At 41.6% G+C, this 15,915-nt stretch overlaps 1 protein-coding gene across 3 annotated transcripts in view; it reads right to left on the bottom strand.

The window, feature by feature from the left end:
• ogdha (oxoglutarate dehydrogenase a) overlaps window positions 1-15,915 on the bottom strand; it is a 90,003-nt gene that overhangs the window by 67,955 nt on the left and 6,133 nt on the right. For all 3 annotated transcript variants that reach the window (XM_024003337.2, XM_024003335.2, XM_024003336.3), the window contains exon 2: window positions 7,810-8,194. In XM_024003337.2, the coding sequence (XP_023859105.1) occupies window positions 7,810-8,034 (225 nt within the window). In that variant the 5' untranslated portion in view covers window positions 8,035-8,194. The remainder of the gene's footprint in view (window positions 1-7,809; window positions 8,195-15,915) is intronic.

Here is a 15,915-nt window from a genome sequence, read left to right as displayed (position 1 = left end):
GGCAAAGAGAAGATGGTGACGCTACGTAATCCTGTGTCATGCCAACATGGTTGCTTCAGCCCAAGGGAGTTGGGGCTCACTCACAATGCCTAAGAAACACAGCCATGAATAAAGAATTGGTACCAACACATCCCTCACAGAGCAACTTCTCCCAACCATCCAGGAACAGCTTTGGTGACGAACAATGCTTCTCCAGCATGATGGAGCACCCTTGCCATAAGGTAAAAGTGATAACTAAGTGGCTCGGGGAAAAAAAACATTGATATTTTGGGTCCATGGCCAGGAAACTCCCCAGACCTTAATCCCATTGAGAAACTTGTGGTCAATCCTCAAGGAGGCAGTGGACAAACAAAACCCCACAATTCTGACAAACTCCAAGCATTGATTATGCAAGAATGGGCTGCCATCAGTCAGGATTTGGCCCAGAAGTTAATTGACCGCATGCCAGGGCGATTGCAGAGGTCTTGAAAAAGAAGGGTCAACACAGCAAATATTGACTCTTTGCATCAACTTCATGTAATTGTCAATAAAGCCTTTGACACTTATGAAATGCTTGTAATTATACTTCAGTAATCCATAGTAACATCTGCCAAAAATATCTAAAAGACATGGACATGCTGACCAGACCAGACACATCGCGTGCGCAAGCGTTGAAAAATAATATTTGAAATCCATGTTATTCAATTATGCGCCAACGAGCGTCTGCGTTGCCAAGGGCTAAAATAGAAGGACTTCCATTTCTGACGCAGATCGCGCTGCAAGTCCTCCTCTCGCATCTCCTCATTGGTTATAGAAGCAGGTACCCACTTACCATCTCCTCATTGGTTATACCCACGTGGGTGATGAAAGACGAACAATTTTGACATTGTCGTGGTAATACTATGAAGTTTAGATGCCAATCACCATATAAGTTCAAAGATGAAAAAGCCTGGAAGGAGGAGAGGTGACTAGAAACGATTCGGTTGACCGTGTTTGTGTGTGGATTAATTGTCCAGGACAAATTAGCTAGCAACAGCAAGCTAGCCTAAATAGGACAAATTAGCTAGCATGTGCAAGCTAGCTAATTTCCATACATGATAATGTTTTTTCTACCCGTCCCCAAATTAATGTAATTGGTTCAGAGTTTGTTTTGATATTTTAACCTGCGTGTCGTGATCGCGTTTGGTGTGGGGGGACAAAATACACTGCTCAAAAAAATAAAGGAACACTTAAACACACAATGTAACTCCAAGTCAATCACACTTCTGTGAAATCAAACTGTCCAGCTTAGGAAGCAACACTGATTGACAATAAATTCACATGCTGTTGTGCAAAGGAATAGACAAAATGTGGAAATTATAGCAATTAGCAAGACACCCCCAATAAAGGAGTGGTTCTGCAGGTGGTGACCACAGACCACTTCTCAGTTCCTATGCTTCCTGGCTGATGTTTGGTCCCTTTCTGAATGCTGGCGGTGCTTTCACTCTAGTGGTAGCATGAGACGGAGGTCTACAACCCACACAAGTGCTCAGGTAGTGCAGCTCATCCAGGAATGGCACATCAAGCAGCTGTGGCAGAAGGTTTGGCTGTGTCTGTCACGTGTGTCCAGAGCATGGAGGCGCTACCAGGAGACAGGCCAGTACATCAGGAGACGTGGAGGAGGCTGTAGGAGGGCAACAACCCAGCAGCAAGACCGCTTACCTCCGCCTTTGTGCAAGGAGGAGCACTGCCAGAGCCCTGCAAAATGACCTCCAGCAGGCCACAAATGTGCATGTGTCAGCATATGGTCTCACAAGGGCCTCTGAGGATCTCATCTCGGTACCTAATGGCAGTTTTTTTTTTTTTTTTTTAAGAGAGTAAATGAGGCTGAATGAACTTTGATACCAGACAACGCTCCGCTGATAGCCAGGTGTAGCGGTGGTAAGGATTCACTCCATGGGGCTGAAAGAAAAGCTCCACTGTCAGGACAGCTTTATGTAGGCCTTAACAGTTTGTGGGCACCCTTTGTCATCATTATAGTGCAATTAACCTCTCTGGGATATGTGGGACGCTAGCCTCCCGCATGGCCAACATCCAGTGAAAATGCAGWGTGCCAAATTCAAATAAATTACTATAAAAATTCAACTTTCATGAAATCACACATGCAATACACCAAATTAAAGCTACACTTGTTGTGAATCCAGCCAACGTGTCAGATTTCAGAAAGGCTTTACGACGAAAGCACACCAAACGATTATGTTAGGTCAGTACATAGCCACAGAAAAACACAGCCATTTTTCCAGCCAGTCACAAAAAGCAGAAATAGAGATAAAATTAATCACGAACCTTTGATTATCTTCATCAGATGACACTCATAGGACTTCATGTTACACAATACATGTATGTTTTGTTCGATAAAGTTCATATTTATATCCAAAAATCTGTTTACATTGGCGCGTTACGTTCAGTAATGTTTTGCTTCCAAAACATCCGGTGATTTTGCAGAGAGCCATATCAATTTACAGAAATACTCATTAAAAATGTTGATGAAAATACAAGTGTTATGCATGGAACTTTAGATAAACTTCTCCTTAATGCAACCGCTGTGTCAGATTTCTAAAAAGCTTTACCGAAAAAGCACACCATGCAATAATMTGAGTACAGCGCTCAGAGCCCAAACAAGCCAAAGAGATATCCACCATGTTGTGGAGTCAACAAAGTCAGAAATAGCATTATAAATATTCACTTACCTTTGATGATCTTCATCAGAATGCACTCCGCAGTTCCACAATAAATGTTTGATTTGTTCGATAAAGTCCATATTTATGTAAACAAACCCTTTTTGTTCGCGTGTTATTACACAATCCAAACTATCACGGCTGGCAGGTCCAGGCGAAAGTTCATAAAAACATGTCAAACGAAGTATGAGATCAATCTTGAGGATGTTTTTATCATAAATCTTCAATAATGTTCCAACCGAAGAATTGCTTTGTCTCAAAAATGCAATGGAACCGCAAGCGTTCCTGAATGTGCGTGACCAGCTCGTGCACTCTGCCAGACCTCTGAATTAAATCCCCTCTCATTCCCCCCTCCTTTATTGTAGAAGCATCAAACAAGGTTCTAAAGACTGTTGACATCTAGTGGAGCGCTTAGAAGTGCAATATGACCCCATTTCCACTGTATCTTGGATAGGCAAAGAGTTGAAACACTACAAACCTCAGAATTCCCACTTCCTGGTGTGATATTTCCTCAGGTTTGCCTGCCATATGAGTTCTGTTATACTCACAGACATAATTCAAACAGTTTTAGAAACTTCAGATGTGTTCTATCCAATACTAATAAAATTGTCATATATTAGTAACTCGACTGAGGAGCAAGCGCGTTGACGTCTTGGGCACCTCTGTGCACCTTTCATCCAAGCTACTCAATACTGCCCCTGCAGCCATAAGAAGTTAAACAGTATGTATTTGTATTTATTAAGGATCCCCATTAGCTCCTGCCAAMACAGCAGCTACTCTTCCTGGAATCCAGCAACATTAAGGCAGTTTAATGTATTGTTGTGTATGGGAGATTGAGGCGAAATGGCACCTTTCAATCGTTCTCATTCACAACAATACTGTCTAAGTACAACCAAAACCCCATTCCTCACCTCAACGACCTGTAAAAGATCTGTAAACCTCCCCCTGCCCATTGACTTTGACAGTTCATTCTTCTCAATAGCAGCAGGGGATTTTTGTAGACGTGTCTTTGTATTGTGTTTTGAGAATATACATATTTTTTTATATATTTAACCTTTATTTAACTAGGCAAGTCAGTTAAAAACAAATACTTATTTACATTGATGGCCTACCCCGGCCAAACCCTAAACCGGTCGACGCAGGGCCAATTGTGCGCCGTCCTATGGGACTCCCAGTCCCGGCTGGTTGTGATACAACCTGGAATTGAACCAGGGTCTGTTGTGACACACCTACCACTGTGATGCAGCCCCCAGAGAGAAGAATGAAGCGGTTGTAGTCTTGACATTGTGCCTTGCAAATTTTTGTCACACAATCTTGTGCTCCTTAACTGCAAGGTGTGTCCCCTCCCTCAGACTCAATTACAAAAAATGACGCCGCTTTGGGGCATTTTTCAGCAGGGCCCGTGGAAGGACTCCAGATAACCTGAGTTTTACAAAGTGAAAAGGTCAAAAGAGAAAAGGGGTAGACTAAATTGGTATGGAAGGTACGCTGTGGTCCTCAAGCTACATCTAACTAGCTGTAACCCCACAACACAAACTCATGCAAAAGCTTCCCAATTCATGTTTATGCCATGCTTACTGTAATTCGTCAACGTGCAAATATTTTTGCCCATTTACCTTCCCCTTGTGCAGAGCAAGGGGTTGGAAACACATGCTGGTGGAATAAAATGATGTACCACCTACAACAAAGACACAATTTAAAATCACCCCACTAAATTGTATTGAGCTCTATTAAATTGTCTATCTTAGCACACCTAACATGGACATTTCAATATTATCAGCGAGTTAGCATCACTACATTGGCTACATTAGATTGCTAGCCAGCTGAGAACCAACTTACCACCCATAGCTATTTATCATTACTACCAACACACCGAGAGCGTGTTAGCTATTTCGACAAATCTATTTTTTTGTAACAGAGCGTTTTCCATACAAGGGTGGAATAGATGGCTACCAGATTGAGTTACTCTTATTTTCTAACGTTAGCTAGCTTACATCAGCTAATGTTAGTCCAAAAGGCAGAACGAACAGACAAACATGTTTACTCTGCAGAAGGTATCTAGCTAGCTACCAGTCTAGAAGTGACTACGATGGCATGCGGGAAAATGATTTTCAGTGCGTATTCAAAAGGTAACTAGCTATATGATTTAGTTGATGGCTTTCAGGACTGTAACGTTAGCTAGCTAACGTACCTAGTCCAGCTAACGTTATGTTACCTCTACTGTAATTKAAAATCTTCGTTTTGAAGGGAGAAAACAATGGTACCGCATCACTTCTCAGGTCTCGTCGAAATGGATTCCCCATCTGTTCAGCCTGAAAATACTTCTGATAATCTTTGGTCACCATAAGGATATAAGTATCATTCTTGATAGCCGAAAAACCACTGGCAGCATTGGGGTAAATACCTGGTATGTAGAACGGGACCTCATTTTTGTGCTTATTTGTAATTAGCACAGTCAGAAGGAACAAATGTTGTGTCAAGAAGCAGTGTGGCTTGGCAGGGTCGTGTTTCTTCGCCTCTCCCTAGTCCGCACGGGAGCTGCAGCGATGGGACAAGACGAACTACCAATTGAATATCACGAAATTGGTGAGAAAAAGGGGGTAAAATAAGTTACAAAATGAAAACGTATAAAATGCCTAGAGAAGTTCTGAGATTTTAAGTAAACAACAGCCAACACGCAATAATGTCGTTTCTACGAATAGTGGACTTTGTAGTTCACTATGAACAGATGAATAAACAGGAAGTCGAAACTTCCCAATTCTACCAGTGAAATGAAGATGCGCTCGTTCCAGCTTGGTGTTTGGATTAAGTTGATGTTAATGACAAAATCGTAATGTTGCTAATTTAGTAGAAACGAAATGCTGTGGCAGAGCCAGAGTAAAATTCACCGTTAACTAATTTCCTGCATGGTGATGTCACCATGGAACGCCAAAACTCCCTTTCACCTAAGTAGGCTGAAATTTCAGACAGTCTATTCGAACAGCTCTTACACTAAAATGGCATTATCTTCACAATTCTCCAGTATTATTCCAACCTCAGTGAAAAAATAACACAAAAAACATGATGTTCACTTTGACTGCACTGGGCCTTTAACAAAAAATTCAAAACCTGTTTAATACAGATGTAGAATGGGCACATTCAGGAATGTAGCCTCCAAATATTTTTTTGCTTGGTATTGCTAGCAGTTTTTAAAAATGAACAAAAAAAATTACCTCTGTGACCCGATTCAGGAAACTAGGCATATGTCGCAAGTCACGACTTCACAGGAGAGCTGTTTGAAAGTAAAAAATATTTGACCAAAATKTGTTTTTTGGCAGAAATGCCTTCTCGAACATGTGAACCTTAATATCAAACTTGTATGCCATCTGTACATACGAATAAAATTGTTAAATTAAGAGCCTAGCTGGTTAGCCACAGAAAAAGTGAGCAACCTTCCCGCTAGCCATGATTGGCTGAGATGAGTGGGCTGGACATGCCGAGAGATAAGTTTGGATTGGTCTGCCACATAGCAGGCGTCTGTCTATTGGAGCTGGTCARTATGTTTAGGTAATCGTGTCAAACGCAGCTTAAAAAAAAAAATATCCACATAGTAAAATTGCATAAACCTAATGTCAAGTTAGCTAGCTAACAGTACACTAAGGTTAGCTGGCTGGCTTGCTAGCTAACGTTATGTGTATGCTCTCCACTTTCTGGAGAACCGAGTTTTGAAAGTAGAATTCGAGTATGATAGCTAAGGAGATGGAAAAAACAAAAGTCTGGATAACATCGTAAAACTAAGGCAACCATGCATGGCATCACACAGGAGGCATCCAACCATAATGTATACTGGTAAAATTCAGATATTTCACGTTTCTAATTTTGACAGAAAGTGGTTTAATTTCAAGTGTACTGTTAACAAATTAACATTAGCTGTCTGGGTCACTAGCTAACGTTATGTGTATGATCTTATTCTTTGCATCTCAGACACATTTGCTTAACTAGTTATAGCCATAGAACCTGGTTGGTTAGCTACCTGCATTCACGCAAGGTAGTAATGTCATGAGTTGTGATTATGGTCCATTGTTTAGCTAGCTAGCTACATATCTTAACAAAAGACTCCACTCTAATTTTGACAAAGTATTTTCATTTCAAGTTAAAGTGTACTGTTAGCTAGCTAGCTAACGTTAGCTGGCTGGCTTGCTAACTAATGTTACGTCATGCGTTGGGATTCATTGTTTACCTAGCTAGCTAAATTTCTTAACAAAAGACTCTCGTCTTAGTGTGCCAGAGCGCAGAATAACTGATGCCTTTTTGAAAGCTCAACACCCGTTGAATATGTCTGGTGTCAGTGAACTTCGTCTACAAAGCGTTATTCAATTGTTGACAACAGCACAGTTACAGTCACCAACGCTCTGGATAACATGAAAAAAGCCTAACCAGCTSTGCTAGGGCAAGTAAAACGGTCAGAGTGGGGTGATCTCTCATTATGTGTCTGGAAGTAGCTAGCCAATGTTAGCCAGTTAGCTTAGGTGCTTGACTGTCGATGTGAGGTCAGAGCTTTCAGAACAACCCTACTTATTGGCCAGAGCGTCCAGTGTGCGCTCTGAACGTGAAACCACAGATAACGTGAGTAATGTTCAGTGAGCTGTTCGCTCTCTYTKAGATGTCTGGAAGTAGCTGGCAAGTTTGTACAGAACAGTGGGATCAACCCTCAAAGAGATGGGTGTGGCTAAGGCTTAAGAGGGTGTRAACAATGCTGAATGGGTATAGACAAAGAAGGGCTCTCCTCTCCAATAGTAGTACCAAAACATTGAAAGACTGTTCTCTCAATAACGAGGTGATCAGCTTTCAAAGCAGAATTACTTTCCCATTGTTTCCTCAAATGCAGTGTATGATAACCATTTTGTAGCTCTGAGTTTCTACTTCTATCCAATGTAAAAAAACTGAAATTCAAATGTTGCTACATAAGACCGAATCCAGGTGGTGAGTCACATATGCTGGGCTAATTATTGTCGATGTGTTAACAAAGCTGCATTTACATCCCCCCCAGAGACAGAAAGTGCAGGAACATCTCACTCTATAGGAGCTGGATGCCCATAGAGCACCCCACTCCTCCGGGGGTAAAGGGCCTTACCTTATGAACACTCTTGGGGTCCTCTAGCCATGAATAGTACATCTCCTCCACATAATTGGAGCTTGTTCCATTGAGGAAAGGCTCGGCAGCCACAGGTGCGGTGTAGCACCTAAATGGCTGAAAAGTCCTTGGTACGGCCRCACGCCTCTGCTGTGAAAAGTTCTGAGCAGTCTGAGAGGCTGTCAGCGGYCGCAGCCGGGCAGCGCAAGTCCTTAAGCGGTGCATCGCAGTCCTTTAGCACACAACTCGCCTGTCTCTCCAAAACAATCACAGAGTGGGATGGAGACTCCTTTCACTTCAACCAAACTGCAGTCAAATGATCCACAGGAAAACTTTCTCCAGAGGGGCTTTGGTTTTCACTTGYCAGCGGTGTTTGTTTCCTAACCTGCAAAAGATWGAGAKGTTGTGTGATTATATAGGAAATGTGTAATGAGTTAGAGTGAAAGGGACAGCCTGATACATAACAAAAAAACAGGGCAAAGCAAACTGAWGTCACAGCCAGCACCTGCATATACACAGAGTAATGAAAACTGTCAATATTAAATTGCATTATTGGTTTTAAGGGCATGAAAGTACTATTTAATGAGTGTCAYCACTGATCCTCCAGGGATGTGAATACTGCATGCACAATGTTGAACTGTGTTATGTTTGCTTTACTGGTCAAAGAGATGACTGAGCGCTCTGGTTAATGCGAGTGTTGGCAATGTTAGTCTAGTATGTGTTGTGTAGCATCAGAATCTTCATTACTCATGACAACATACACAGGTTGGGCTCAACTATGYCGGTGCAGCTGTATGTGAACTGTTGGGCATTTGCAATAATACATGGMCAATTTAAGCAGTGAGTTGTGTAAAAATAGTAATGTGCAGGTGGGCTGTGAAGGACACAGGGATTCTTATGTTGATCTGATAGCTAAGTGTGTTATTCTAGACAGAAACTGACATGTTTGTCTTGTCATTAGCAGGATAAATTGATGGAAGGGTAATCAGTCAGTGTAAAATGAATCTGCATTCTTATTTTCCTCATAATATTGAGGCAACTATCCCCACCTCAAACTAAATACAGGAACCTGCTCGCATGAGTGACAAGCTAGCCAAAGTTAGCTGCATGCTTAGCTAGCTAGCTACTTCTTGACAAGTTAGATATCATGCTAGCTAGTATGGAAATAGCTGGAGAGAACATGTTATCTGTAAACAAAAAAAAGGTAGTAAAGAATCCATTTCAACAATATATGTGGTCTTCCTGTATCTACAAGAACATGTATCCCTTCCTGAAGCTACACCTATGTTTTGAGCGTATCCATACTTGTAACCTAACATAGCAAGACCACTGTGAAGCAGGCAAGAATAACTAAGTACTTCCAGGTCATGGATTTTTGGAATCCTTCAGAATAAAATTCTTGACCTGTGTACTTTGTAAATTAATAATTAGGGTGAAAATTATGGAAAATGTGCACAATTATCCATATATTTTATACTAGTTAACATGAAGAATAATTTAAAGTATATGATAAGCGATAAATATTTTAAAAAGTCATTTTTTTTGGTGTGAAAATTGTGCATATAGGCTCTGACTTAAATATTAAATACAAATTCAACGAAAAATGACTTGTTAGTGGCTTTGAATTCATTTTTAGAAACACAAGTTTTGCCAGTCTGTGGCTTCAGGCTGATGCGATGGTGCCTGGAGAGCCGGCCAGCAGCGGAGAATATCCTCTCCACACTTGCAGAGCCACTGGGGATGCTAAACACCCTTTTGGCCAGTCTTGCCAGGCTGGGCAAAGATGAAGTTTATTTTTCTATAGGTAGGCCTAAAAAGGTTTTTAGGCAAAATAACCCAATCAAAACAGAAATCTCCTTGAACGTTAGGCCAGGCCTAATGGGCCAAAATCAATTATGGCCTATTGTATAGAAAAAAAACTAAAATGAACAAAACGAATTTTGTTTATAAATTCATTGCTACAATGACACAGTTATCTACCCACCTAATTTGTTTTAGCATGTGCAGGTAGTAAGTACACCATCATACTTTTGGGATAAGTGTCTTTTCAGATCCCACAATGATTCTTTAGTTGTGGACAMTCTTGCTCTTTGTCCTCAACTTTGTAAGGTCACCTTGATTTAGCACCTGTGTGTTTTATCAGTTTCTTTATGAAAATATTTAGCGAACTCCATAACGGTAGCTAAAGCAATCTAATTTCACCAGCATGCGTTTCCAACCCCTAACTCTGCACAAGGTGAAGGTAAATTGGCAAAAATATTTACAAGCTGACAGCTAAGATAGATCAATTACAGTATGAAAAAACTACCCCATCTAGTGTCCATTTAAAAGCACAACTAATGATGGAATTGAACTCACACCCCTAGGTGGCCCATAAAGGGTGGGAAATCAGCTGAAAAGCAGTCAATTTTGCAAAATGGACTCTGAATATATGGTTTGTTGCTGTTGCATTTTATTGTGTTGTAACATGCGGTTGGATGCAAGGCCTGGGAAAGGATAAAATAGTTGGTTGTGGGTGATTGGTGTTGGCCTATGTATTAAAACCTAATGAAGAGTTTCTACTCTATAAATTGATGTAAAAGTTTGTTTCTTACATAAAGACAAACATGTTTATACCTTTCAGCTCTTTAATACTAGGGTTGGGCATCGTCATACCATCCTTCTGTCACCAAGGGATTTACACTATTACCAGCTAAGTACACAAGGGGGCRCCCAAAAAATGCCAACAAGCCCATTGGGCGTCTATTACCAGAATGCTAACAAAATTAGCACAATAGCGAATTTCCAAGGAGGCTGTTAGCTAGATATGCTAACGAGGCAATCCAGCTCAAAGTTATACCTATAAGTAGAAGCTATCAAAATGTCATTTTTTGGTGAGTTTGGACATTTACAAGCGAATGTGAATGAGAGATAATATGCAAATGAACAACGATTTGACGCATTACTGGCTCTCCAGCAGCATGTCTACAAGCTGTGTCTTTGTGGAGTCTGGAGTTGCTGKTARGTAAATAAGCTTACAATGAAAAAGCATTTTTTTACTAAACTGATGCATGGCTATCCCATTTCTAATGTTTAGGCCCATCATAGAAATCTACATTTCCTAATGTTTTGCTTAAAGTTAATCTTGCAATTTACCAGAGAAAAATAGTCTGGCTACACCGAGAAAAGTACCGGCGAAAGGTAGCTACACATCAATCAGAGCCCCGCCTGCTGATAGAATGCAAGTTTGTGAATTGTTGTGAATTGAGTTTAGAAGTACAACTGAAGCACAAACTTAGTCTGATGCCGAGCAGAAATTGCAAACATTTAAAATCACCATTTACAAAACTCAACAAGACAATTCTGCATTAACACGACTCCACCCAACAGGGCCGCCATCCCCGTTATTTGCAAGAGGAAGCGACGCAGGTACAGAGGACAAAGAGCCGGATGCCTGGTCAGGACCCGGAGAAGGCGAGTGGGACAGTTGCCATTACCGTCAATACTACTCGCCAACGTGCAATTATTGGACAATAAATTAGACGAGGTACGAACACGAATATCCTACCAACGGGACATCAAAAACTGTAATATCCTATGTTTCACGGAATCGTGCTTAATGACGACGTCGATATTCAGCTATCAGGATATACGCTGCCCCGGCAAGATAGAACAGCAAGACAGGGGGGTAAGGTCTGTGCATATTTGTAAACAACAGCTAGTGCACGAAATCTAAGGAAGTTCTCTAGATTTTGCTCGCCTGAAGTAGAGTATATTGTGATAAATTGCAGGCGACACTACTTGCCTAGAGAGTTTCTCAGTTATACTTCTCGTGGCTGTTTATTTACCACCACAGACAGATGCTGGCACTAAGACCGCATTCAGTCAGCTTGTATAAGGAAATAAGCAAACAGGAAACCACTCACCCAGAGGCGGCGCTCCTAGTGGCCGGAGACTTTAATGCAGGAAATTAAATCAGTTCTACCAAATTTCCATAACATGTTAAATGTGCAACCAGAGGGAAAAAATTCTAGACACCTGTACTTCACACAGAGATGCGTACAAGGCTCTCCCAAGCCCTCCATTTGGTAAATCCGACCACAACTCTATCCTCCTGATTCCTGCTTAACAAGCAAAATTAAAGCAGGAAGCACAGTGACTCGGTCTATAAAAAAGTGTCAGATGAAGCAGATGCCAAACTACAGGACTGTTTTGCCATCACAGACTGGAACATGTTCCGGGATTCTTCCAATGGCATTGAAGAGTACACCACATCAGTCACTGGCTTTATCAATAAGTGCATCGAGGACATCGTCCCCACAGTGACCTTAAGTACATACTAAAGGTCGACCAATTAACCGGAATGGCCGATTAATTAGGGCCGATTTCAAGTTTTAATAATCGGAAAACATTTTGGACACCAATTTGGCCGAATTATTTTTTTTTTTTTTTTTTACACACCTTTATTTAACTAGGCAAGTCAGTTAAGAACACATTCTTATTTTCAATGACGCCTAGGAACGGTGGTTAACTGCCTTGTTCATGGGGCAGAACGACAGATTTTTACCTTGTCAGCTCGGGATTCAATCTTGCAACCTTACGGTTAACTAGTCCAACGCTCTAACCACCTGCTTTACATTGCACTCCACGAGGAGCCTTCCTGTTACGCGATTGCTGTAACAGGCCAAGGTAAGTTGCTAGCTAGCATTAAACTTATCTTATAAAAAACAGTCAATCAAATAATCACTAGTTAACTACACATGGTTGATGATATTACTAGTTTATCTAGCGTGTCCTGCGTTGCATATAATCGATGCGGTGCGCATTTGCGAAAAAGGACTGTCGTTGCTCCAACGTGTACCTAACCATAAAAATCAATGCCTTTCTTAAAATCAATACACAAGTATATATTTTAAACCTGCATATTTAGTTAATACTGCCTGCTAACATGAATTTCTTTTAACTAGGGAAATTGTGTCACTGATCTTGCAACAGAGTCAGGGTATATGCAGCAGTTTGGGCCGCCTGGCTCCTTGCGAACTATGTGAAGACTATTTCTTCCTAACAAAGACCGCCAACTTCGCCAAACGGGGGATGATTTAACAAAAGCGTATTTGCCGAAAAAAGCACAATCGTTGCACGACTGTACTAACCATAAACATCAATGCCTTTCTTAAAATCAATACACAGAAGTATATATATTTTTTAAACCTGCATATTTATCTAAAAGAAATCCAGTTTAGCAGGCAATATGAACCAGGTGAAATTGTGTCACTTCTCTTGCGCTCATTGCACGCAGAGCCAGGGATATGCAACAGCTTGGCCGCCTGCCTCGTTGCGAACTAATTTGCCAGAATTTTAGGTAATTATGACATAACATTGAAGGTTGTGCAATGTAACAGGAATATTTAGACTTATGGATGCCACCCGTTAGATAAAATCGGAACGGTTCCGATTTTCACTGAAGAATAAACGTTTTTGTTTTCGAGATGATAGTTTCCGGATTCGACCATATTAATGACCTAAGCTCATATTTCTGTGTGTTATTATGTTATAATTAAGTCTATGATTTGATAGAGCAGTCTGACTGAGCGATGGTAGACAGCAGCAGGCTCGTAAGCATTCATTCAAACAGCATGTTGTGCGTTTTGCCAGCAGCTCTTCGCAATGCTTGAAGCATTGCGCTGTTATGACTTCAAGCCTATCAACTCCCGAGATTAGGCTGGTGTAACCGATGTGAAATGGCTAGCTAGTTCGGGGGGCGCGCTAATGCGTTTCAAACGTCACTCGCTCCGAAGACTTGGAGTAGTTGTTCCCTTGCTCTGCAAGGGCCACGGCTTTTGTGGAGCAATGGGTAACGCTGCTTCGAGGGTGGCTTTTGTCGATGTGTTCCTGGTTCGACCCAGGTAGGAGCGAGGAGCGGGACGGAAGCTATACTGTTACACTGGCAATACTAAAGTGCCTATATGAACATCCAATAGTCAAAGGTATATGAAATACAAATCGTATAGAGAGAAATAGTCCTATAATTCCTATAATAACTACAACCTAAAACTTCTTACCTGGGAATATTGAAGACTCATGTTAAAGGAACCACCAGCTTTCATATGTTAACTGTTCTGAGCAAGGAACTTAAACGTTAGCTTTCTTACATGGCACATATTGCACTTTTACTTCTTTCTCCAACACTTTGTTTTGCATTATTTAACAAATTGAAATGTTTCATTATTTATTTGAGGTTAAATTGATTTTATTGATATATTTATATTAAGTTAAAATAAGTGTTCATTCAGTATTGTTGTAATTGTCATTATAACAAATACACATTTAAAAAGAAATTTTTATTTTATTTTTTTATATCGGCCGATTAATCGTTATCGACCCATTTTAGTCCTCCAATAAATCGGTAAATTGGTATTGAAAATCATAAATCGGTCGACCTCTAGTACATACCCCAACCAGAAGCCATTGGATTACAGGCAACATTCGCACTGAGCTAAAGGGTAGAGCTGCCGCTTTCAAGGTGCGGGACTCTAACCCGGAAGCTTACAAGAAATCCTGCTATGCCCTGTGACGAACCATCAAACAGGCAAAGCGTCAATACAGGTCCAAGATTGAATCATAATACACCGGCTCCGACGCTCGTCTTATGTGGCAGGGCTTGCAAACTATTAAGACTACAAAGCACAGCCGTGAGCTGCCCAGTGACACGAGCCTACCAGAAGAGCTAAATCACTTCTATGCTCGATTCGAGGCAAGAAACACTGAGGCATGCATGAGAGCATCAGCTGTTCAGGACGACTGTGTGATCACGCTCTCCGTAGCCGACGTGTGTAAGACCTTTAAACAGCTCAACACAAGGCTGCGGGGCCAGACGGATTACCAGGATGATACCAACATGTTTCAAGCAGACCACCATAGTCCCTGTGCCCAGGAACACAAAGGTAACCTGCCTAAATGACTACAGACCGTAGCACTCACGTCCGTAGACACGGAGTGCTTTGAAAGGCTGGTCATGGCTCACATCAACACCAATATACCAGAAACCCACTCCAATTTGCATTACGCCCAAACAGATCCACAGATGAAGCAATCTCTTTTGCACTCCACACTGCCCTTTCCCACCTGGACAAAAGGAACAGTTATGTTAGAATGCTATTCATTGACTACAGCTCAGCGTTCAACACCATAGTGCCCTCAAAGCTCATCACTAAGCTAAGAATCCTGGGTCTAAACACCTCCATCTGCAACTGGATCCTGGACTTYCTGACGGGCCACCCCCAGGTGGTGAGGGTTGGTAGCAACACATCTGCCACGCTGATCCTCAACGCTGGAGCGTGCTCAGTCCCCTCCTGTMCWCCCTGAAGGCAAAACTATAAGAATAACTTTGAGGCTATTAAATCMTTTAAGTCTAGAAAAACACCAGGGCTTGATTGAAAACCAGTACAGGTATGTCAAGCATTTTTTGATATACTCAAAGCCCAATGATTAGTATGTTTTAACTACGCCTATAGAAATGGTAGCCTGTCATGAACTCAGTAGGAAGGTCTGATTTCAATATTATTAAAACAAGACCCAGATGGCAAATATAAAAGATCAAGTCCATCTAAAAAAAAACTTGCCTTCGATACAGCAAGACTGTATTTTAAATATAAATGCTTGGATTTTTTTCAATTTCAGTGAGTTTCTTATTCAAATGGGTAAAAGTAATGCATTAGCAACCCCAGGTGTAAAATAATAAATAGCGGCAACTTCTTATAGAGAAGAACAAGAAGGTTTGCTGTGTCTGTCAGCGTAGTGTCCAGAGCATGGAGGCGCTACCAGGAGACAGGCCAGTACATCAGGAGACGTGGAGGAGGCCGTAGGAGGGCAAAAACCCAGCAGCAGGACCGCTACCTCCGCCTTTGTGCAAGGAGGAGCAGGAGGAGCACTGCCAGAGCCCTGCAAAATGACCTCCAGCAGGCCACAAATGTGCATGTGTCTGCTCAAACGGTCAGAAACAGAAGAGCACAGAGGGCCGTGCCAGTGGCGAATTTGCAATCTTGGTGTTCTCTGGCAAATTGCCAAACGTCCTGCACGTGTTGGGCTGTAAGCACAACCCCGACCTGTGGACTCGGGCCCTCATAC

Source organism: Salvelinus sp. IW2-2015, linkage group LG15, assembly GCF_002910315.2.
Source record: "Salvelinus sp. IW2-2015 linkage group LG15, ASM291031v2, whole genome shotgun sequence".
In the NCBI taxonomy this organism is placed as follows: domain Eukaryota; kingdom Metazoa; phylum Chordata; class Actinopteri; order Salmoniformes; family Salmonidae; genus Salvelinus; species Salvelinus sp. IW2-2015.
Note: the sequence above shows the minus strand (reverse complement) of the source record. Positions and strands in the feature narration are given on the sequence as shown.